The sequence below is a fragment of the Nerophis ophidion genome, linkage group LG01, assembly GCF_033978795.1.
Source record: "Nerophis ophidion isolate RoL-2023_Sa linkage group LG01, RoL_Noph_v1.0, whole genome shotgun sequence".
NCBI lineage: Eukaryota > Metazoa > Chordata > Actinopteri > Syngnathiformes > Syngnathidae > Nerophis > Nerophis ophidion.
The window spans coordinates 53,591,779-53,616,872 of NC_084611.1; the positions used below are offsets into that span (position 1 = coordinate 53,591,779).

The 25,094-nt window shown below is 38.3% G+C and overlaps 1 protein-coding gene across 4 annotated transcripts in view; it reads left to right on the top strand.

Annotated features, from left to right (window-relative positions):
* The window catches only part of glra3 (glycine receptor, alpha 3), a 140,134-nt gene that overhangs the window by 48,113 nt on the left and 66,927 nt on the right, over positions 1-25,094 (top strand). For all 4 annotated transcript variants that reach the window (XM_061907253.1, XM_061907264.1, XM_061907259.1 and 1 more), the window contains exons 4-5: positions 12,459-12,682; positions 15,401-15,483. In XM_061907253.1, the coding sequence (XP_061763237.1) occupies positions 12,459-12,682; positions 15,401-15,483 (307 nt within the window). The remainder of the gene's footprint in view (positions 1-12,458; positions 12,683-15,400; positions 15,484-25,094) is intronic.

Sequence of the window (25,094 nt, forward strand, 5' to 3'; positions counted from 1 at the left end):
AGACATGCACCTGGGGATAGTTTGATTGGCAACACTAAATTGGCCCTAGTGTGTGAATGGGAGTGTGAATGTTGTCTGTCTATCTGTGTTAGCGCTGCGATGAGATGGCGACTTGCCAGGGTGTACCCCGCCTTCCGCCCGATTGTAGCTGAGATAGGCGCCAGTGCCCCCCACGACCCCAAAAGGGAATAAGCGGTAGGAAATGGATGGATGCATGTACGTACGTGTATATATGTGTGTATGTATGTAATTATGTATGTGTATATGCAGTATTTATGGTATTTATGTTTGTACGTATGTGTTAATATGTGTGTATGTACGTATGTGTATATATGTATGTATGTACGTACGTGTATGTATGTACGAATGTGTATATATGTGCGTGTAGGTACGTATGTGTATATATGAATGTATGTACGTATGTGTATATATGTGTGTATCTACGAATGTGCATATGTGTGTGTATATATGCAAGTACGTACGTGTATATATGTGTGTATGTGTATATATGTATGTATGTACGTTTGTGTATATATGTATGGTTGTTTGTGTATGTATGTCTGTGTGTGTGTTTGTGTACAGTATTCAGAGCACGATGTCACGTTATTGATGGGAAAATGCATTTTTAGTCAATAGGATTTGCTTAGCGGCCAGGAAAAACCGAGAGTAACAAGCGGTAGAAAATGGATTAAAAAAAAAAGATTTTTAAAAAAATAAAAACTTTTTTATCCTTTTTTTTTTTTTTTCAACTTTGGACTTCCCGCGGAACGGATTTTGGACGTGCCCTACAGGCTGTAGTTTGGGGACCCTGGTTTAACAAATTAAACATATTGTAACAAATAGTTTTTCCTCTTTTTCTAGCTTGATCTACTTTTTATTTCATTTTATAGTAAGCAGGTTGTGGTTTTGAGACAATACATCAAATAAAGTCAGTGTTTATTGTCTATTACAGAACCTTTTGTATGATATTTGTGACCACGTGCATTTCAACCTTTTAATCTGTAGTTTCATATTTTATCCCTGAAAGTGGAAACAAAAATGTGGAGGTCAGATAATTAAATTTAATTTTGAATACATCATTTAAGTCCCCCTGTGTATGTGTGTGTGTGTGTGTGTGTGTGTGTGTGTGTGTGTGTGTGTGTGTGTGTGTGTATGTGTGTGTGTGTGTGTGTGTCTCTCTCTCTCTCTCTCTCTCTCTCTCTCTCTCTTTCTCTTTCTCACACACACACACACACACACACTTTGTGAAAATTACATGCAAACACACAAAGAGGGCTTAAAGCCAGGTTTGTTCACTGTAGTCTGCACACGCCATCCATGTTAAACAGATGTATTGCCGTTACCCTTTTTTTTTTTCCTTTTTTTCATTTGCAAACTCAATCCCTCCTAATCCATTCTGGGTCCGTGTGTGACAGCAGCACAAAGGGACAAACTACAGCGTTTGACCTCGGTGCAGGATAGTCTAAAACAACTACAAGGTGAATATATTTTAGCCATGCACTTGTGATTTAAGGTTGCATTGTTTTTTTCTCCCCTTTTGAGGACCAGAGATCAATCACACATGTACATGCTGCAACTATAACCGTCACAATACGCCCTTTTGCACCAAAAGTTCAGGAATGTTTAGTTGGTTTGTGTTTCCACGACATTTCATAGTTCAGGGTGGTTTATATAGATCACGCTATTACAGGCTGTATACTTCTACATTGATTCCATGTAAATAAACAATATTAGGTCATTTATCTTACTAAAGTGTAAGTAAAAAAATAAATAAAAGCAATACGATACAAAGCGATGTGGTTGTTTTATTTCAAACATGCATAACTTTACAATGTGATCGATATTTCCAGTTAGGGGTAGGAAGAAGCAGACCTTATTTAATGTCACCCCTTTTCAATTTCATTGCGATTAATATTATATTTGTTCTTCTCAATTTGGGGCAGCGTAGCTCGGTTGATAGAGCGGCCGTGCCAGCAACCTGAGGGTTCTATGTTCGATCCCCGCTTCTGCCATCCGAATCACAGCTGTTGTGCCCTTGGGCACTTGCTCCCAGTGCCACCCATACTGTTTTAAAAATGTAACTTAGACAATGGGTTTCACTATGTAAATCGCTTTGAGTCATTAGAGAAAAGCGCTATGTAAATATAATTCACTTTAATTTTTACACAAATTAAATCGAAAATAATAAATAGTTCTCGATAAATAGTTAAGTAAATTGTTTTTCAAATAATGAAATAAAATTGTGTTTTTTTTAATAGGGTTTAATATCTTTATCAGGATTTTTTAAATGGTCTTTTATAAACGCTGAGTTTGAACAGTTTCTTAAATTGGATCATACTAGTACCGCATTTTCCGCACTATAAAGCGCACCAGATTATAAGGCGCACTTTCAACAAACGCCCTTTTTTAAAACTTTGTTCATATATAAGGCACACCACATTATAAGGTGCATAGAATAGACGCTACAGTTGAGGCTGGGGTTATGTATGCATCCATTAGATCATGGGTGTAAATTCTGGCCTGCGGGTCAAATTTGGCCTGCTATGTAATTTCATTTGGCCCTTGAGGCAATATCAAATTAAGATTACAGCTGGCCCGCCGGTATTATACAGTGGCGGTGAGACTCCCGAAGTCCAGTGCCCCTCCTGAAAATCTCCCGGGGCAATGATTCTTCCGAATTTCTCCCGATTTCCACCTGAACAACAATATTAGGGGCGTGCCTTAAAGGCATTGCCTTTAGCATTCTCTACAACAGGGGTCACAAACCTTTTTGAAACCAAGGGCTACTTCTTGGGTACTGATTAATGCGAAGGACTACCAGTTTTATACACACTTAAATAAATTGCCAGAAATAGCCAATTTGCTCAATTCACCTTTAATAAATAAATCTATATATATTAAAAAAAAGATATTTCTGTCTGTCATTCCATCGTACATTTTTTTTCCTTTTACGGAGGGTTTTTTGTAGAGAATAAATGAGGAAAAAAACCCTTAATTGAACGGTTTAAAAGAGGAGAAAACACAAAAAATTAAAATAACATTTTGAAACATAGTTTATCTTCAATTTCAACTCTTTAAAATTCAAAATTCAACAAACAATAATGAGAAAAACCAGCTAATTTGAATCTTTTTGAAAAAAAAAAAAAATTTATGGAACATCATTAGTAATTTTTCCTGATTAAGATTAATTTTAGAATTTTGATGACATGTTTTAAATAGGTTAAAATACAATCTGCCCCTTGTCAGAATATATAACAAATTGGACCAAAGTATATTTCTAACAAAGACAAATCATTATTTCTTCTATATTTACCAGAACAAAAATTTTAAAAAGAAATTCAAGACATTGAAATAAGATTTAAATTTGATTTTACAGATTTTGTAGATTTGCCAGAATATTTGGGGGGAATTTTAATCATAAGTTTGAAGAAATATTTCACAAATATTCTTTGTCGAAAAAACACAAGCTAAAATGAAGAATTACATTAAAATGTATTTATTATTCTTTACAATAAAAAATAAAATACTTGAACATTGATTTAATTTGTCAGGAAAGAAGAGGAAGGAATTTAAAAGGTGTATGTGTTTAAAAATCCTAAAATCATTTTTAAGGTTGGATTTTTTCTCTAAAATTGTCTTTCTGAAAGTTATAAGAAGCAAAGTAAAAAAAAAAAAAAGAATTTATTGAAACAAGTGAAGACCAAATCTTTAAAATATTTTCTTGGATTTTCAAATTCTAAAAATGTCAAGCAAAGCGACACCAGCTTGCTACTAAATAAATAAAATTTAAAAAATAGAGGCAGCTTACTGGTAAGTACTGCCATTTGAGCTATTTTTAGAACAGGCCAGCGGGCGACTCATCTGGTCCTTGCGGGCAACCTGGTGCCCGCGGGCACCGCCTTGGTGACCCCTGTTCTACAACACGTCGTCACGTCTGCTTGTCCGCCGTACAAAAAGCGTGCCGGCCCAATCACATGATATATGCGGCTTTCACACACACACAGGTGAATGCAATGCATACTTGGTCAACAGCCATACAGGTCACACTGAGGGTGGCCGTATAAACAACTTTAACACTTACAAATATGCGCCACACCGTGAACCCGCACCAAACAAGAATGACAAACACATTTCTGGAGAACATCCACACCGTAACACAACAGAACAAATACCCAGAATCTAACTCTACCAGGACGCTAAAATATACACCCCCGCTACCACCAAATGCACCGCGCGTTACTTTTTCTACGGGGTAAAATGAAGTCAGCGGCTGCTTACCGTAGTTGCGAGACCGGTTGTGGCTCAATATTGGCCCATATATAAGGCGCGCCGGAGTATAAGGCGCACTGTCAGCTTTTGAGAAAATTGGAAGTTTTCAGGCGCGCCTTATAGTGCGGAAAATACGGTACTTCATTTGACGTATTTGCGTAATCCATTCCATCCCTTTATTCCACATAGTGATATGATTAAGTGTCGTATGTGCATACACATTTTTTAGTTACAATTTTCTCAAAGGTTCGAAGTTTATCACAGTGAAATGCTTTTTTCCATGCTCTCCAGATATTACGTACAGTGGGATCCAAACACTAGTTGCAGAATCTAATACACTAAATACCAAAAATACAAGAAATTGAATAGCTCTGATGTACATTAATTACAAGACAATTAAGTTGCACAATAAGTCACTTCTACCATAACTACCGTGACTTATTGTGCAACTTAATTGTCTTGTAAATAATGTACATCAGAGCTATTCAATTTTTTGTATTTTAGGTATTTAGTGTATTAGGTTTTGCAACCAGTGTTTGGATCCCACTTTACGCAATATCTGAAGAGCATGGAAAAAAAGTGCGTCTCCGTTTCCGTCTTGTTGAGAAAAATGGTGTGTACGTTCTTGGGTAGCAGGTTGTAGTTTGCTTGGTGCATAAGTCTGGCTGTTTGCAAATGCAGCCACATCATTGAATTTGATCTATCTTTGATTCAATACAGAAAATAATTTGAATGTTCTCGATAGCCAATGTTGTTATTCTAAATCACCTCTTTTGCTACACGGCTGGTGAATGAAGCATATTTTAAATTTCCCCATATTTCTAAACAGTAACTCAGATATGGTAACACTCGCTAGCAGTAGTGAATATGGACTGATTTCTTTGAACAGAACATATTTTGTTTTATTCGTTGACACATTTCTTGCTACCCTGTGTTGTATATTTTCTATATGAGATTTACAATTCATTTGATCTATTTTTACACCTAAAAATGTGATGTATTTCACTCTTTCAATTTCTTCTGTCTATTTCTATTGGTGTTTCTCTTCTACTGTTACCAAGTCGCATTGAGTTTTACTTAGATTCAAGGATAGTCTGTTTTTCTCAAACAATCTCTTTTAATTTGTAAATGTATTATGGTATTGGTATTAGCGTCTGTATGGTCTCTTTTGAACAAAACGAAGTCGTACAGTTTGCCATGAATTGATTAACGTGGACCCCGACTTAAACAAGTTGAAAAACTTCTTCAGGTGTTACCTTTCAGTGGTCAATTGTACGGAATATGTACTGTACCGTGCAATCTACTAATAAAAGTTTCAATCAATTAACTTGTGTTTTTCTCCAGTCTTATTAATCGGTACAACTTCTTCTATTTTCATTTTGTTTGGGAATTTACTTGTTTGAAATTATGTTATTGATATACTTTAAAGGTGCCATACGTAATAATTTCCTGTCAAGTCATTAAATGGCCCTGAAATGTCAAAAGGCATGAATAAATCATGCTCTTTTCAAATACCTCTATCACTGAATAATGGTAGTTCAGCCGGGATATGCTCATTTCCAAATCAGATTTACAGCCCCGAAATCTTGTTAGTTTTCATTTCGATGCCCCGCCCTCCGCCATTTGACCAATTAGAATGTAAGTAAGTGTGTCACATCCAGGATGTCAGTTACGCATCGCCACCGTCGCCGAGCTACTGCCACCGGTTAAGTTACTAAACATATCACACCTTAGTAAATCTAAAAAGGCGTCATTATGATTCTCAACTTATTTATGACAAAGGAATAAGAACAAAACAGGGATTTGTATCGGGGATGCCTTTGAAAGATGGAGATGATTACACACGGAGAAGATTTTTACATCTGACGGCAAACTTGCTATCGGACATTCCTAATGATTACTTAATAAACCATCAGTCTCCTCAGTCATGGAGAGTGGGAGGGGACTACAAAATGTTGATCGTGATTGAATTACCATTTGTGACCACATTACATACGACACTTTTTAACTGTCCCAACCATTATTTAATAATCTTTTTTTTTTTTCTTTATCTTTTCCATGCCAAATGTTTCATTAAAAAAAAAAAAAAAAAGTGTACCAAATTTTACATGAAAAGTTAGGCTTGTGTCTTCAGTGTCCAACAGTCAGGGAAACATACCCTCAGTAGATAAAGAATTCATGAGAATTCTTATGGTCCATTTCAGCTCTATATTATAATGTATAAATAATAAATGTCAGTGTTTATTTTGCGGCAACAACACAAACGCAACACATTGGGCGTTAGCCTGTTAGCATTCCTGTAGCATTTGGTTCACTCGGGTCGAGATTACTGACACAAATGGCATGTAAGGGAGCAAATAGTGAATATTTGATGTGATTTACCTTTTGGTAAATCTTTTGCCTACCGTTTCGCATTCATTCTCAAACAACGAGGTCGTCGAGGCCCAGTGAGCGGCTTGAGTCGCCGCTTCAAAGTCTGGCTGAGTACTTTATAATTATTTGTAAATACTGTATGTGTACTGTTACACCCAATGTGACCCGGTGTCCTATATTGGGATTTACAGCCAGCTAAACTCTGTTACATGACTTCCTCCAAGGAACAGGCATGTTTTGTATAGAACCAGGAATAGAATATAACAAAAAGTATGAAACTGTAGTTTTAAAGTCTACAGTCAGTTGTCAATTAAAACAACATGTAAAGTAGTACAGCTGTCACGCCGTTGTACTTGTGCAATGACAATATAGACCTGTCCTGTCCTATCCTAATCCGGGGTGATGAGACACACAGCTCAAAGCCGGAAAACAGAGGGGAACTGCGGGACGACGACACAGGACATGACACGACGAGCAAAGAGGAGGGGAAACAGAGTGCGAATGCACATGGAAAAGGAGCTAGAGACGTGTAGGCTTACTGTACTGAAACTAATAGCTACGTTCAGTCACTGGAACGCAGGACGCGCTGGCTTAAGAAGGGCGGGGAGTCCTCATCAGCGTCAGGTGCAGCCGCGGAACGCCTGTAGGTGTATCCAGAGGAGTGCACAGAGGAATGTGTGGCGGCAGGAGTTTGAGCCGTAACATTTTTAATGCAAATATCCATATTTTGTTGTTTGTGTTTTACAGATTTTTATTTTCCACTTGTTTTTGTCACAGTTGCTTCTCTATTCACGGTAAATCTAAATACCGTATTTCTTTGAATTGCCGCCGGGGCGCTGATGAATTTAAAACCTCTTCTCACTCTGGCGTTTACCAAAGGCATGCGGTAAAGGCAAGGATGCGCTAATTATTTTAAAACCTCTTTTCACTCCGGTGCTTACCAAAGGCATGCGGTAAATTTAGGCCTGCGCTTATACATTTGACTGTAATGTAATGATACCATCATAAAAAGCACATTTAATAAAAAAAACGTTATTATGGTCTTACTTTTACTTATAAATGAAGTCCATGCGCAGCTCTTTCAGATCAAAAGCATCGATAACTTGTTTATAGAAGTCTTCCTTATCTTTCTTCAGTTTTAAAAGTCTCTGTCTCGATGGAGATCTTCCTTTATTACCTCTTGCTTCGATTGAAAGTCCAGTTTAGAAAACTGTTTTATTTTAGATATGTAATCCTCCATGTTACAAGTGCAAGCGAGAGGAAAAAATAAACGATTGCTGCTCACTCTTGCTGCTTGTTGTCACTTCTTCTGCAGCCGAGTTGTCGCAAGGAGGATCACTAGCGCCCTCTACCACCAGGAGGCGGGAGTCATTTAATGACTCATATTTGACACATGCAGCTACGGTATATTAATAAAACATAACTGCTTACTGTTCTTTTTAGCATATTCAATAGCCTGGACCTTAAATCCTACTGAATAACTCTTAATATTGTTCCCTTTATGCGATTTTAAATTATTGAAATCAGCCGCTTCCATTTTGAAAATGATGACAGGTGAAGTGTCACTCGTGACGTGATGAGTTTGACCCGGTGGAAATTCTAGACATGCGCTAATAAAAATAATATATTGCGAAACAACTTTGACACGGCGTTGATCCTGAGCTGGCGGTAATGCTAAGCATGAGGTAATTATTTTGTGAAACAAGTTTGACCCGGTAGTAATTCTAGGCAGGCGCATACTATATACCCGGCGGCAATTCAAGGAAATACGGTAGATCATCTCAAAAAAGAGAATTAACTTTTTTTTTTACCGAATTATATGACTGTCAGAATGTACATGAAATAATGTGAGACTTACAATATTAACTATAAACATTAAAACACTGAATATTGAGAATATATGAACGTTGCAGAGGGATTAGTGAGTCTGCCTCACAAAACGAAGGTCCTGGGTTCGATCCTGCGCTCGGGATCTTTCTGTGTGGAGTTTGCATGTTCTCCCCGTGGCCGCGAGGGTTCTCTCCGGGTACTCCGGCTTCCTCCCGCCTCCAAAGACATGCACCTGGGGATAGGTTGTTTGGCAACACTAAATTAGCCCTAGTGTGTGAATGTTGTCTGTCTATCTGTGTTGGCCCTGTGGTGAGGTGGCGACTTGTCCAGGGTGTACAGCGCCTTCCGCCCGATTATAGCTGAGATAGGCTCCGGCACCACCAGTGATCCCAGAAAAGGGATAGGTTGTAGAAATTGGATGGATGGATGACTGTCAGAATGTACATTAAATAATGTGGGATTTACAATATTAACTATAAACATTAAAACACTGAATATTGAGAATATAGTTGCTCCTTTACCTCCCAGGCCTCTTTGATCCACGTCTTTTATAATCGAGAAACAGCAGCAAAAATGACAACAAACACGGCTAAACATAATCACACAAGGGTAGAAAACATCCATTTTTTTCGATATATCTGTAGAACTTTGTTGTGAAAACAAGCCCCGCCCACTCTGTTTGTGCCCTGTCTGCATGAAGCAGCCATTTAAAAGTGCCGATTCGAACCATTGGAATCATTTCTATAGTTTTGAACATCCATCCATCTTCTTCCGCTTATCCGAGGTCGGGTCGCGGGGCAGCAGCCTAAGCTGGGAACCCCAGACTTCCCTTTCCCCAACCACTTCATCCAGCTCCTCCCGGGGGATCCCAAGGCGTTCCCAGGCCAGCTGGGAGACATAGTCTTCCCAACATGTCCTGGGTCTTCCCCGTGGTATCCTACTGGTCAGACGTGCCCGAAACACGTTCGGGTGGCATATCTTATATATCATAACATATCCAAGTTTTATTATCTTGAATTATGCCCAGTTACCTCGGTTAACAGCCTTTTTTATGCGGTTTTGTAAGACCTGTGTCACGTGACATCAAACTTGACACCTCAATGGCTGGTTTTAATTCAGGATCCATTGCCTCGCCCTAGTGTGTGAATGTGAGTGTGAATGTTGTCTGTCTATCTGTGTTGGCCCTGCGATGAGGTGGCGACTTGTCCAGGGTGTAGCCCGTCTTCCGCCCGATTGTAGCTGAGATAGGCACCAGCGCCCCCCGCGGCCTCAAAGGGAATAAGCGGTAGGAAATGGATGGATGGATGGATGAGTCTTGCTTTTTGAAGCAGCTCAGTTTTCAATACCAATTTTTTAGCACTGAATTTTTACACTGTTTTTACGACTGAATTTTTATATACTGAATTTTAAATCATTGAATTTTGAAGCAGCTAATTTTTCAATGCAGAATTTTTCAGCACTGAATTTTTACACACTGTTTTTAATGACTGAATTTTTATTTACTGAATTTTAAATCATTGAATTTTGAAGCAGCTAATTTTTCAGGACTGAATTTTTCAGCACTGAATTTTACACACTGTTTTTACGACTGAATTTTCATATACTGAATTTGAAATCATTGAATTTTGAAGCAGCTAATTTTTCAATGCAGAATTTTTCAGCACTGAATTTTTACACACTGTTTTTACGACTGAATTTTTATATACTGAATTTTAAATCATTGAATTTTGAAGCAGCTAATTTTTCAATGCAGAATTTTTCAGCAGTGAATTTTTACACTGTTTTTTTTCACAAACATTTCGGTTCGGTACGTACCTCGGTTTAGAGGTCACAGTTCGGTTCATTTTCGGTACAGTAAGAAAACAACAAAATATTAATTTTTGGGTTATTTTTTTACCAACTTTGTAAACAATGGCTTTATCCTTTTAACATTGAGAACCCTATAATAATAATGCCCACGTTAATCCACATTAAACTGCCTTAAGTTGTTTGTTTGATTAAATAAAATGACAAAACCTTTCTTCTACATATAAAAAGTGCAACATTAAACAGTTTCAAGTCAATTCATCATGCATAATTTATTACAGCATTTGGGAAGCTTGTAGTTGACTTTTATTATGTAAATATTATATTTTTGTCAACATGTGATAGCAGGGACCCTGCCATTCAAAACTAGTCTGCTACATGACTAATGATTAATATAACTATAGCTGAAAAAAATAGTACAATAGCAAAAGATGAGACTATTCATCCCTTAACACCATGACATTCATGTTAGTTCATGTGAAATAACAGACAGACAGACAGCTTTGCTGCCCCAACACACACACACACACACACACGCACACACAGAAAAATGAGCTAACGTTACGCTAAAAGCTAATTAGCCTTCACCTCAACCCAGAACTGCGAGCGAGCTGAGCTGCAGTTTAAGTTTCTAGAAGGTCAACGGGCTCATAGTGATGCTAGAAGTAGTTGTGACTGGGAAGTGTTTTTTATAATTTGGGGAGAGTACGATGTCCGCTGCTAAACACATATATTTTCGACGCTGAAGCATTGACAACATGCACTGCTGATTGGCTGTTACATCGTTCTGAATACGCACTGCTGATTAGCTTTGTATGTAACCAATAAGATGGTTGTGTGGGTAGGACAATGTTGGGTGCTCAGACAGAGGCAGAAAGCTGAGCAGTTTAAGACTTTAGCTTACAAACTCGTTCGATACACCTCCAAACCGGACCGAAACCCCCGTACCTAAACGGTTCAACACAAATACACGTACCGTTGCACCCCTACTATTTTTACGACTGAATTTTTATACTCTGAAGTTTAAATCAATGAATTTTGAAGCAGCTAATTTTTCAATGCAGAATTTTTCAGCATTTAATTTTTACACATTGTTTTTATACACTGAATTTTAAATCATTGAATTTTGAGGCAGCTAATTTGTCAATACTGAATTTTTCAGCACTGAATTTTTACACACTCTTACGACTGAATTTTTATATACTGAATTTTAAACAATTGAATTTTCAACCACATTATGCTAACAATTTTTGGGAAATTAAATTGTCTGCATAATTTGATGTAAAAAAAAAAATTCAATTTCAAACGCTAAAAATTAAGTTACATAAATTCTGTGTCAATATGAAGTTTTCGTAACAGACATAACATAATCTCAATACGCACACAGGCACAAGCCCTCCATGTCTAACTGATGCCTTTAATTTGAAGTTGTAAAATAAAGAAGCGAAACTGAAAAAAATTGGATCGAAACCGTACAAAAGAGAAGCAAATGTGAACAAGGCAAAGTCGAAAATAAACACCTGTGAAACACACTGTGGAGGTTGCCCTCCAGTGGGCTCTTGGGACCACCAAACATCGACATGAGAGTCCAGTTCAGATTCACTATTAGGCTTTATTCTTTCAAATACAGTTTAACTTTTTGTGGCTTTTCAGCAATTGTGTTTTCCTCTCGCTCTTGCTCCGACTTCTCCTGTCTCTGATTTTGAAGCCGGTCCTGGCACACCACGCTTTGCTGCAGGCGCACGGGCCACACCCCCTCCACACACACACAAACAAAACTGTACGAATATATTAATACTTGCATCAAAAAAATGTCACGATACATAAAAATATCCACCAAAAATATTGTTTTTTTTTTAATGTTAATATATTTTTTTAGCCAAAACCTGTTTCAATGCCAATGCAACTTTCTTCAATGTCATTTTTTATTTTTTTTTAATGAAATCTTACTGGAAGTGTTTTTTCTCCGTACTAGACCTACACCCAGATAGATGCTACCATTTAATCAAAATGTATTTTAAGTGTCTTTTAATCCAAAAAAATAAGTAAATTACAAATCACAGCTGTTTTAAATATGTTCATATTAGATTTACTTGGATATTATAGTGGTCATTTCTTTCAATAAAACAAGGCCAAGTGATGTGGATTCATCTCTACAAATACTTTCTTGTGCATTTTAGGACTACCGGGTGAATATCTTCCTTCGTCAGCAATGGAACGATCCAAGGCTTGCCTACGCAGAGTATCCAGATGACTCTTTGGACCTGGACCCTTCAATGTTGGACTCAATTTGGAAGCCAGATCTTTTTTTCGCCAACGAGAAGGGGGCACATTTCCACGGGGTTACAACGGACAACAAGTTGCTCCGAATTTTTAAGAATGGAAATGTTTTATATTCTATCAGGTGAGTTTCAAAGCACCTTATGCATGCACGTTGCCGGAAATCCACAGGAATCACTTAATAACTGGTAACTAATTATGCAGAGAAAAATACAAAACATGCACAAATAGAAATTAGACATGGGTTTTGAACCGTGGTGCAAGATAACTTGTTTTTTTAAACAAACAAAAAATGTGTCTGGGACAAAAAATGGCCTATTTATTCCACAATAGGAAAATGTGGTTGCAGCACATATTGTTTCCACACAGTAACTTATTTAATTATTTTTATTTAGCCTTTATTCAACCAGGTAAAATCCCATTGAGATCAAAGATTTCTTTTCCAAGGGAGACCTGGCCAGTAACAGTGCAATTTTAGTGAAAAACTGAAAATGAACAATACATATTATGCACTAAATGATTGCACTATAAATAATGAATAAATGGTCAAACAAAAACTATCAACACCCTTATTAATAAGCACACTGAGTTTTTCCACACCAAAAAACACAGATGACAGTAATCCCATAATATGTTTGTTGTTCTACTTTTTGAAGCAATTACTGCAATGATGTTTTTTCTGTTACTCTCAATGAGGCTCCTGCAGCTCTTGACAGTTATCCCATTTTTTTCTGTGTAATTATCAATATTATGTCTGTCAACATAGAGAAAAATTAGAATTTTTGCAAAATCCACTATTCAAAAAGAATTGTTAGGACCTGATCAAGTAGGTGAGCCCAGTATGCAGGAACGGGAGGCAAGGTAGAATTACAAGACAAGCTTAAATACTCCTAGGTAGAAATTGGTTGAAGGTGTGCCTCGCAGGGGACTAATGAACTAAAGAAAACAGACATCACCATAAAAGAGAAGGCAGGTAAATGTTAAAACTCAACAAGAATATAGGTTAGAGTGGTCAGTTTTTAAGTTATTTCCGTGACCATTCAGTTTTTTGTATTTATTCTGCACTACGCACAATTTTGATCCACGTCTTCATCTGAAAAATACAATTTTAAACTGAAATAGAACTATTTATTTGAGATGTCCGATATTATCGGCCGATAAATGCTTTAAAATGTAATATCGGAAATTCTCGGTGTCGGTTTCAAAAATTCAAATTTATGACTTTTTAAAACGCCTGCTGTGTACACGGACAAAGGAAGAAGTACAGAGCGCCAATAAACCTTAAAGGCACAACCTTTGCGTGCCGGCCCAGTCACATAATATCTACGGCTTTTCACACACACAAGTGAATGCAAGTCATACTTGGTCAACAGCCACACAGGTTACACTGAGGGTGGCCGTATAAACAACTTTAACACTGTTACAAATATGAGCCACAGTGTGAACCCACACCAAACAAGAATGACAACCCCCCCCCCCCCCCCCTGGTTCAACCCCCCATCTCCCGAATTCGGAGGTCTCAAGGTTGGCAAGTATGAATACAACATTCATCCATAAACGTGGATGCATATGCAAAAGTGCAATAGATTTATCTGTACAGTTAGCCATTTATTTATATCTGCACCTTATTGCTTTTTTATCCTGCACTACCATGAGCTAATGCAACAAAATTTCGTTTTTATCCGTACTGTAAAATTCAAATTTGAATGACAATTAAAAGGAAGGTCTAGTCTAGTCCAGATCACTTTGTTAAAGGTTTGTTTGATACACGTTTAACGTTAAGTATTTCCCATTTAAATATTATCTTGATATTATTTGTTTTTTTTCTTGTTTCGGAGTTCTTAAAACACATTTTTGCTACGAGTTTTCAGTAAACCACCAACTCAGCGACTCTAAAAGAAAAAGAGTGTGAGCAAAACATAAATGAGTTAAGCTTTTTACCAAAAGAAAGCAATCATAAATGAAGCTTTCAGCACATACACAAAGTCAAGGTTTTTGATAACGTATAGGGATCAATTCCATTGCATAGTTTGCATTTTTAGCTCTTATCTGCTTTTAGTGAGAAGATCTAAGCCCCTTGTGAAGAACATAATGTCATGGCTGTCTTGAGTTTCCAACAATTTTTTTAGTTCATGTTTCATGTCCTAAGTTGTTTTTGACTCCGCCTTGTGCGCGCCTTTTGTTTGGTACTTTTTGAGTGATTCATTAAAAGATGTCAATACCTTCACGCCATGTCCGGTCTAGTCGATTTGCACCACGGGAAAACAAACCACACCATTGTCCACGCCTTGACAAGAATGAAGTTTTTAGAATGGCCTTCCCAAAGTCCTGACTTAAACGTGTGGACAATGCTGAAGAAACAAGTCCTTGTCAGAAAACCAACAAATTTAGCGGAACTGCACCAATTTTGTCAAGAGGAGTGGTCGAAAATTCAATCATAAGCTTGCCAGAAGCTTGTGAATGGCTACCAAAAGCCCCTTATTGCAGTGAAACTTGCCAAGGGACATGTAAGCAAATATTAACATTGCTGTATGTATACTTTTGATTTGGTCACATTTTCAGTAGACCCATAATAAATTCATGACAGAACCCAACTTCATGAATGTTTTTTCGTGACCAACAAGTATGTACTCCAATCACGATATCACAAAAAAAAGAGTTATAGAAATGATTGGAAACTAAAGACAACCATGACATTATTTTCTTTACAAGCGTATGTAGTAAACTTTTGTAATTATGACTGTAGTCACAATAAAAAGGTCATACCTACATGTATGATTTTACAGCTGGTGACTGTGCTTCACTTTCTTCTCACTTTGTGCTCTTCTGTATTTGCTTTCAGACTAACATTAACCCTGTCATGCCCCATGGATCTAAAAAACTTCCCGATGGATGTCCAGACCTGCATTATGCAGTTAGAAAGCTGTAAGTACCGAGAAACTGTAACTCCTTTGAAAGTAATTCTTGAGGGTCACAAAGCGACTTTGTAGCCCAAGTCGCCGAGCAACAAGACATAATTATAATTTGATGGTTTAATTAAGGAACAATACTACTCAGCACTCTCTCCTGCCTCATCCTGCCCTTGTTTATTATTTATTGCCATTATAATGGATTTGTGTTTTCGTGCCGTATGAATATTCCAGACTGTATATCACGGGGGCTTAAACTTTGCACGACATTGGATGTTTACCACGCCTCATTGTTTAGTGCACTGGGCTGAACTTGCACTACATTTTCATACATCAATTGTACAGCCGATATTACAATACGTTATTATTATAAACGGACATTACACATATTTGGATAATAGTTGCATGTCAGCCTCATAATCTGGAGATCTGGGTTTGAATTCCCATTTTTCTCCCACGTGTGTGCAAAAACCATTCCAAAGATGGAGTCACACAAGGCAGAGCGTACTTGACATCTTAAGCACGGCATGTTTCGAGTGTAAGCACGCTTATTCATGCACGCTTCCCTCTTTTGGTACAATTACAAGAGGTAGGCCAGGTCCTTACAGTATGCCATTCCCACATAAACATGCAACATGGCCAAGTCTAAGAATGACGGCAATGAGATTGCTCTTTGTAAATTATAACCAATAACTAACCCAATTTATACAACAAAACCTGTTTCCATTTGAGTTGGGAAATTGTGTTAGATGTAAATATAAACAGAATACAATGATTTGCAAATCTTTTTCAACCCATATTCAGTTGACAAAGACAATATATTTGATGTTCAAACTCATAAACTCCATTAATTCTCAGCCTGTTACAATGGTTTAGTGAAATATCCGGTTATAAATTGAATTTCCATAAAAGTGAGCTACTGTCTTTGAATATGGACATCTCAATATTGGAAAACATTAGGTTGCCCTTTAAGATCACTACAGACAGTTTTAATTGCCTCGGAATTACTATTACAAAGAAGTTTAAAGACCTTTTCAGACAAAACTTTGGAAAGTTGTTTACACAAACCAAGCAAGATCTGGCTAATTGGACTCCCCTGTTCATTTCACTTATAGGCAGAGTCAATGCAATTAAGATGACTGTGCTTCCAAAATATCTGTATTTATTCCAATGCTTGTCTGTGTATAACCCTGGTACATTTTTCAAAAAATTAGACTCAATAATCTCATCTTATATTAGGAATGTCAAATAACCACGTCTGCGGAAGGAGTTTTTACAAAGACCAAAATATGATGGAGGTATGGCCTTTCCAAATTTCTGTATGTACTACTGGGCCGCCAACTTGTATTGCATGTCCTATTGGACATATTACCACCTACATCAGGAAAGTCCTACATGAGTGAAGCTGGAGACACATTCCTGTGGTTCTGCTTCCTCAGCAGCCCTCATGGGTGCAGCTTTGCCTCTATCAGTGAAGACAATTAACATCAATCCTGTAGTAAGTCACTCGCTCAAAATATATTGTCAATTTAGAAAACATTTCAACCTGCAAGGAATGAGTCTTTTCAGCCCAGTAGCATCAAATCACTGCTTTACACCCTCAACAATTGACACAGCTTTTAATATGTGGCATCAAAGAAGTTTGAAATGTTTCAATGATCTTTTTATAGACAATATATTCACCTATTTTATGGAATTGTCCGAGAAATTTCATCTACCCAGTACCCATTTATTCAAATATTTCCAGATAAGGGATTATGTTAAAACAGTTCTTCCTCAGTTCCCTAATAAACCCTCTAAATCGACCACAGATGAAATTATGTTTTTAAATCCAACAAAGAAAAAGGCAATCTCACATATACTTCATTGACTCTCAGGGTTAGAATGCACTTCCATGCTAAGAATTAGAACAGCATGGGAACAAGACCTCCAAACATCAATAGATGACGTAACCTGGGCAAAAATTGAGAAAAGGGTTCACTCATCCTCAATGTGCGCACGACACTCACTGGTCCAATTTAAAGTGATAGACCGGTTGCATTTCTCAAAAGCAAAATTAGCTAAAATATTTCCCCAAATTAACCCATTATGTGATAGATGTGGATTAAATAACGCAACACTAATATACATGTTTTGGCTTTGTCCGAAGCTAAAGGGGTATTGGAAATCTATCCTTGAAGCAATCTCTACTGTCTTAACAATTCAAATAGATCCAAACCCTTTAATTTCCGTATTTGGAATCATTCCTGAAGGGATGGAGCTACCTGTAGGGAAGGGGTGTCAAACTGAAATACAGAGTGGGCCAAAATTTAAAACTGAACAAAGCTGCGGGCCAAGGTTGAACAAATTAACCTTTTAATAGGGACCCAAACAAGTTTTGCAATGAATATTGAACAAGCAAGGCTTAAATAGGGCAGCATGGTGGGCCAGGGGTTAGTGCATCTGCCTCACAATACGAAGGTCCTGAGTAATCCTGGGTTCAATCCCGGGCTCGGGATCTTTCTGTGTGGAGTTTACATGTTCTCCCCGTGACTGTGTGGTTTCCCTCCGGGTACTCGGGCTTCCTCCCATGTAACAGGCAGAGCTTATATAACGTAATAGTGCAAAATCAACTTTCAAAAAACAAACAAAAAAACTTCAGTGGTATATTAAATAAAATGTAATTAAAAAAATGATTGCCTCTTTTTTATTTGCAGCTTTCTGAGGTAAATATCAACGTTAACTTTTTCCACAGGCTAATAAATTCGAAAATAAAATAAAAATGAAGTGGGTGGGGTTTGGTGGTATCGGGGGGTGTATATTGTAGTATTCCGGTAGAGTTAGTGCTGCAAGGGATACTGGGTATTTGTTCTGTTGTGTTTATGTTGTGTTACGGTGCGGGTGTTCTCCCGAAATGTGTTTTGTCATTCTTGTTTGGTATGGGTTCACAGTGTGGCGCATAATTGTAACAATGTCAACGTTTTTTTACGGCCACCCTCAGTGTGACCTGTATGGCTGTTGACCAAGTATGTGTGTGTGAAAGCCGCATATATTGTGTGACTTTGCCAGCACGCTGTTTATATGGAGGAAAAGAGGATGTGACGACATGTTGTAGAGGACTCTAAAGGCAGTGGCTTTAAAGCACGCTCCCAATATAGTTGTCGGGTGGAAATCGGGAGAATGGTTGCCCAGGGAGATTTTCGGGAAGGGAACTAAACTTCTGGAGTCTCCCAGGAAAATCGGGAGGGTTGGCAAGTGTGAGTATTAGTGGTGAATGTGGTGTTACTGGCGGGCCAGCTCTAATGTTAATTTGATATTGCCTCAAGGGCCAAATGAAATTAAACGGCGGGCCAGATTTGGCCCGCGGGCCAGAGTTTGACACCCATGCTGTAGGGGGTCATAAAATAGTGGCTTTTACCACCCTCCTCGCACGCCGCCTGACATTGTTGAAGTGGAAGGAGGCTGTCCCACCCTCAGTCTCCCACTGGATAAGGCACGTGCTAGCAAACCTGAAGCTCAAGAAAATAAGATATACATTACGCGGCTCTGAAAACAAGTTTTTCAAAGTGTGGAGACCTTGTTTTTTTATTTTTTTTACACAAGTGCAGGAATAGCCCTCGACACATATCTGAATATGACTGCCGATATTTCAGGCCTTGTCATGCTGCTTCTACACTGTGTTTTAGCTTTCAACTACTTTGTTTCAAGAGCCTTGTATTGATTGATTTATTTACTTATTTATTTATTTATCTTACTCTGGGTACTTTCGTACGTACTCTTTTGTTTTTTTGTTTTTGTTTTGAGTGAAAGCAGGGGTAGGGGATGAAGAAGGTTTGAATTTTTTTTGTTAATATGAATGTGAAATCAATAAAAAGAATTATGAAAGAAATAAGCAGGGGCGTCCATGAAAAAGACGACGCTTAGATGGCAGCATATGTTGTTCCAAGACCTGTATGTACCTTTCAGCATTAATGGTGCCTTCACAGATGTGTAAGTTACTCATGCCTTGGGCACTAATGCACCCCCATACCATCACAGATGCTGGCTTTTGAACTTTGCGTCGATAACAGTCTGGATGGTTTGCTTCCCCTTTGGTCCGAATGACACGTTGTCGAATATTTCCCCCAAAAATTTAAAATGTGGACTCGGCAGACCACAGAACACTTTTCCACTTTGCATCAGTCCATTTTAGATGATCTCGGGCCCAGAGAAGCCGGCTATGTTTCTGGATGTTGTTGATGAATGGCTTTCGCTTTGCATGGTAGAGCTTTGACTTGCACTTATAGATGTAGCGACAAACTGTATTTAGTGACATTGGTTGTCTGAAGTGTTCCTGAGCCCGTGTGGTGATATCCTTCAGAGATTGATGTCGGTTTTTGATACAGTGCCGTCTGAGAGTTCGAAGGTCACGGTCAATCAATGTTGGTTTCCGGCCATGCCGCTTACGTGGAGTGATTTCCCCAGATTCTTTGAACCATTTGATGACATTATGGACCGTAGATGTTGAAATCCCTAAATTTCTTGCAATTGCACTTTGAGAAATATCTTTCTTAAACTGTTTGACTATTTTATCACGCAGTTGTGGACAAAGGGGTGTAACTCGCCGCATCCTTTCTTGTGAAAGACTGAGCATTTTTTGGGAAGCTGTTTTTATACCCAATCATGGCACCCACCTGTTCCCAATTAGCCTGCACACCTGTGGGATGTTCCAAATAACTGTTTTATGAGCATTCCTCAACTTTATCAGTATTTATTGCCCCCTTTCCCAACTTCTTTGTCACATGTTGCTGGCATCAAATTCTAAACTTAATGATTATATGCAAAAAAAAAAAAAAAAGGTTTATCAGTTTGAACATCAAATATGTTGTCTTTGTAGCATATTCAACTGAATATGGGTTGAAAATGATTTGCAAATCATTGTATTCCGTTTATATTTACATCTAACACAATTTCCCAACTCATATGAAAACGGGGTTTGTAATTAACTGCGATTTATCGGGATTAATTGCCGTTCAAAAGTATGATTAAAGGGGACCTATAGAATATATCTTTAATGTCATTGTACTTTGTACATTGGCCCTGTGATGATGTGGTGACTTGTCCAGGGTGTACACCGCCTTCTGCCCGAATGCAACTGAGAAAGGCTCCAGCACCCCCTGGGACCCCAAAAGGGACAAGCGGTAGGAAATGGATGGATGGATAGTACATTGTACAACAAAATTGAAAGCAAACTAATTAAGTACAAATTCATAATGACACATAAAAAACATAAGAACATGGTACTCAGATAAATAGATAAAAATACATAAAATACATAAAAATACCAAGCTATCATACTGAATTTTAAGATGCCACAAAGGGTAACCACATGTCCACAATGCTGTGGGTAGGGCTTTTTCGGTGCACTTGCACGTTTTAACACACTGACACTATACACACACACACTCACACTAGACACACACACACACAAACACACACACAGACTCTAAAACTGAACCTTAAGAAGCAAGACTAACTACATAAAAAACATAAGAACATGGTACTCAGATAAATAGATAAAAATACATAAAATACATAAAAATACCAAGCTATCATACTGAATTTTAAGATGCCACAAAGGGTAACCACATGTCCACAATGCTGTGGGTAGGGCTTTTTCGGTGCACTTGCACGTTTTAACACACTGACACTATACACACACACACTCACACTAGACACACACACACACAAACACACACACAGACTCTAAAACTGAACCTTAAGAAGCAAGACTAACTACATCTTTTGTGTTATCGCTGCAGGCATGTACAAGCCTGCACCAGCTGTTTATGCTTTTTTTTAAATGCCCCCACAGAGCTCTGAGCTTCGATGACATGCGGTTTTCTAAAGCTCCTGCTTTGTTTTCTGCCTTGCTGGTTTGTTTTCCTGCCTAAGCATGTTTATTCTTTTACCAAGCCGGGTAATGGTCACTTAACAAATTGTCTCGCCGTAAAATCAACATAACATGAAAGTGAATTATGAATGAAAAGGAACAGAAAGAAGTTCAAAACATACCGTATATCCTCCCCTATTTAAAAAACAGTACCTGTATATTGCCAAAAGTATTTGGCCACCTGCCTTGACTCACATATGAACTTCAAGTGCCATCCCATTCCTAACCTATAGGGTTCAATATGATGTCGGTGCACCTTTTGCAGCAATTACAGCTTCAGCTCTTCTGGGAAGGCTGTCCACAAGGTTGCGGAGTGTCTTTATAGAAATTTTCCACCATTCTTCTAAAAGCGCATCGGTGAGGCCTCACACTGATGTTGGTCGAGATGGCCTGGCTCTCAGTCTGCGTTCTAATTCATCCCAGAGGTGTTCTATTTGGTTCAGGTCAGGACTCTGTGCAGGCCAGTCAAGTTCATCCACGCCAGACTCTGTCATCTATGTTTCTATGGACCTTGCTCTGTGCACTGGTGCACAGTCATGTTGAAAGAGGAAGAGGCCAACTCCAAACTGTTCCCACAAGGTTGGGAGCATGGAATTGTCCAAAATGTGTTGGTATCCTGGATCATTCAAGGTTCCTTTCACTGGAACTAAGGGGCCAAGCCCCACTCCTGGGAAAAACAAAACAAAACAAAAACACCATAATTCCTCCTCCACCAAATTTCACACTCGGCACAATGCAGTCGCAAATGTACCGTTTTCCTGGCAACCAAATCATTATACTGTATTTGTATTTGCTTTCCCGCCTCCCAGTATTGTGGGTGTTCTGATAATTAGTATAATTTCTGCATAAATAGGAAAGACAGACATGCTAAATGTACAAACCCCGTTTCCATATGAATTGGGAAATTGTGTTAGATGTAAATATAAACGGAATACAATGATTTGCAAATCTTTTTCAACCCACATTCAGTTGAATATGCTACAAAACAAGATATTTAATGTTCAAACACAAAAACTTTATTGTTTTTTTTGCAAATAATAATTAACTTAGAATTTCATGGCTGCAACACGTGCCAAAGTAGTTGGGAAAGGGCATGTTCACCACTGTGTTACATCACCTTTTCTTTTAACAACACTCAATAAACGTTTGGGAACTCAGGAAACTAATTGTTGAAGCTTTGAAAGTGTAATTCTTTCCCATTCTTGTTTTATGTAAAGCTTCAGTCGTTCAACAGTCCGGGGTCTCTGCTGTCGTATTTTCCTCTTCATAATGCGCCACACATTTTCGATGGGAGACAGGTCTGGACTGCAGGCGGGCCAAGAAAGTACCCGCACTCTTTTTTTATGAAGCCACGCTGTTGTAACACATGCTGAATGTGGCTTAGCATTGTCTTGCTGAAATAAGCAGGGGCGTCCATGAAAAAGACAGCGCTTAGATGGTAGCATATGTTGTTCCAAAACCTGTATGTACCGTTCAGCATTAATGGTGCTTTCATAGATGTGTAAGTTACCCATGCCTTGGGCACTAATGCACCTCCATACCATCACAGATGCTGGCTTTTGAACTTTGCGTCGATAACAGTCTGGATGGTTCGCTTCCCTTTTGGTCCAGGTGACACAATGTCGAATATTTCCAAAAACAATTTGAAATGTGGACTCGTCAGACCACAGAACACTTTTCCACTTTGCATCAGTCCATCTTAGATGATTTCGGGCCCAGAGAAGCCGGCGGCGTTTCTGGATATTGTTGATAAATGGCTTTCGCTTTGCATAGTAGAACTTTAACTTGCACCTACAGATGTAGAGACGAACTGTATTTAGTGACAGTGGTTTTCTGAAGTGTTCCCAAGCCCATGTGGTGATATCTTTTAGAGATTGATGTCGGTTTTTGATACAGTGCCGTCTGAGGGATCGAAGGTCACGGTCATTCAATGTTGGTTTCCGGCCATGCTGCTTACGTGGAGTGATTTCCCCAGATTATTTGAAACAATTGATGATATTATGGACCGTAGATGTTGAAATCCCTAAATTTACATCCAACTCATGTGGAAACAGGGTTTGTATTTATCACAGACATGTAAGCCTGCTTTTGCCAGTCAGTTGACTGGCTTCTTTATTTTTGTCACGCTACCGTTACGTAAGTTTTTTGCTTGTCTCCTAGCCCCTGCTATTGATCTTTTGTCTGTGCTAAGTTGTAGCCTTAGCTTCCGGTGCGATCTGCACCTTGTTCCGTCAGTTTGTTTTCTGTTTTGTACCTGTTTAGTGTTATTTTACTGTTAAAGCATGTTCCTGCCTGCAAGTCCTGTCTGCAGTCGTCCGTTTGCATCCTGGGAGAACAAACCCTGCATCACCATGCGAACCGGTCGTAACAGACCTGTAATTAACCATCTACACATTTTCTGCTACTGCAAAAAAAAAAATTGTTTAACCGGTATTCAAGGACAAATCTATTTACATCATACCATACTTTCATTTTGATACATTAATTTTCAACCACCTCTAACACATCTGTAATAGCTTGTCCTGAATAAAATAAGGTTGTATCGTCCACAAAAAAAAAATAAAAAAATACACTATCAGTTTGGAAACCATGGTGATATCATTGACATACATGAGAAACGATATAGGTCCAAGGACCGAATCTTGTGGTACTCCAAAACTAATAATATGTAAGGCAGATTTTCTTTTGTTAACTTCCACAAACTATTTTCTGTCTTTCAGGTAACTTTTGACCCACTCACTCCTCTTGTTCCATATTCATACAATTTCTCCAATAATGTGTACTTCTGTAACCATTTTAAGCTCGGTATGGCTTGAAAACGATGATCTTCCTAATCACAACAAGCATGACTAACAAATAGAGTCACATGGAGATGTACAGTCGTGGTCAAAAGTTTGCATACACTTGTAAATAACATAATGTCATGGCTGTCTTGAGTTTCCAATAATTTCTACAACTCTTTTTTTTGTGATAGAGTGATTGGAGCACATGTTGATCACATAAAACATACATGAAGTTTGGTTATTTTGTGAGTTTATTATGGGTCGACTGAAAATGTGAGCAAATCTGCTGGGTCAAAAGTATACATACAGCAATGGTAATATTTGGTTACAAGTTTCACTGCAATAAGGCACTTTTGGTATCCATCCACAGGCTTCTGGCAAGCTTATGGTTGAATTTTTGACCACTTCTCTTGACAAATGTGTTGGTTTTCTGACATGGACTTGTTTCTTCAGCATTGTCCACATGTTTAAGTCAGAACTTTGGGAAGGCCATCCTAAAACCTTAGTTGTAGCCTGATTTAGCCATTCCTTTACCACTTTTGACGTGTTTGGGGTCGTTGTCCTGTTGGAACACCCAACTGCCCCCAATACCCAACCTCCGGGCTGATGATTTTAGCTTGTCCTGAAGCATTTGGAGGTAATCCTCCTTTTTCATTGTCCCATTTACTCTCTGTAAAGCACCGGCTCCATTGTCAGCAAAACAGGCCCAGAGCATAATACTACCACCACCATGCTTGACGGTGGGAATGGTGTTGATTGATTGATTGACTGATTGAAACTTTTATTAGTAGATTGCACAGTTCAGTACGTATTCCATACAATTGACCACTAAATGGTAACACCCAAATAAGTTTTTCAACTTGTTTAAGTCGGGGTCCACGTTAATGAATTCATGGTGCAAATATATACTATCAGCATAATACAGTCATCACA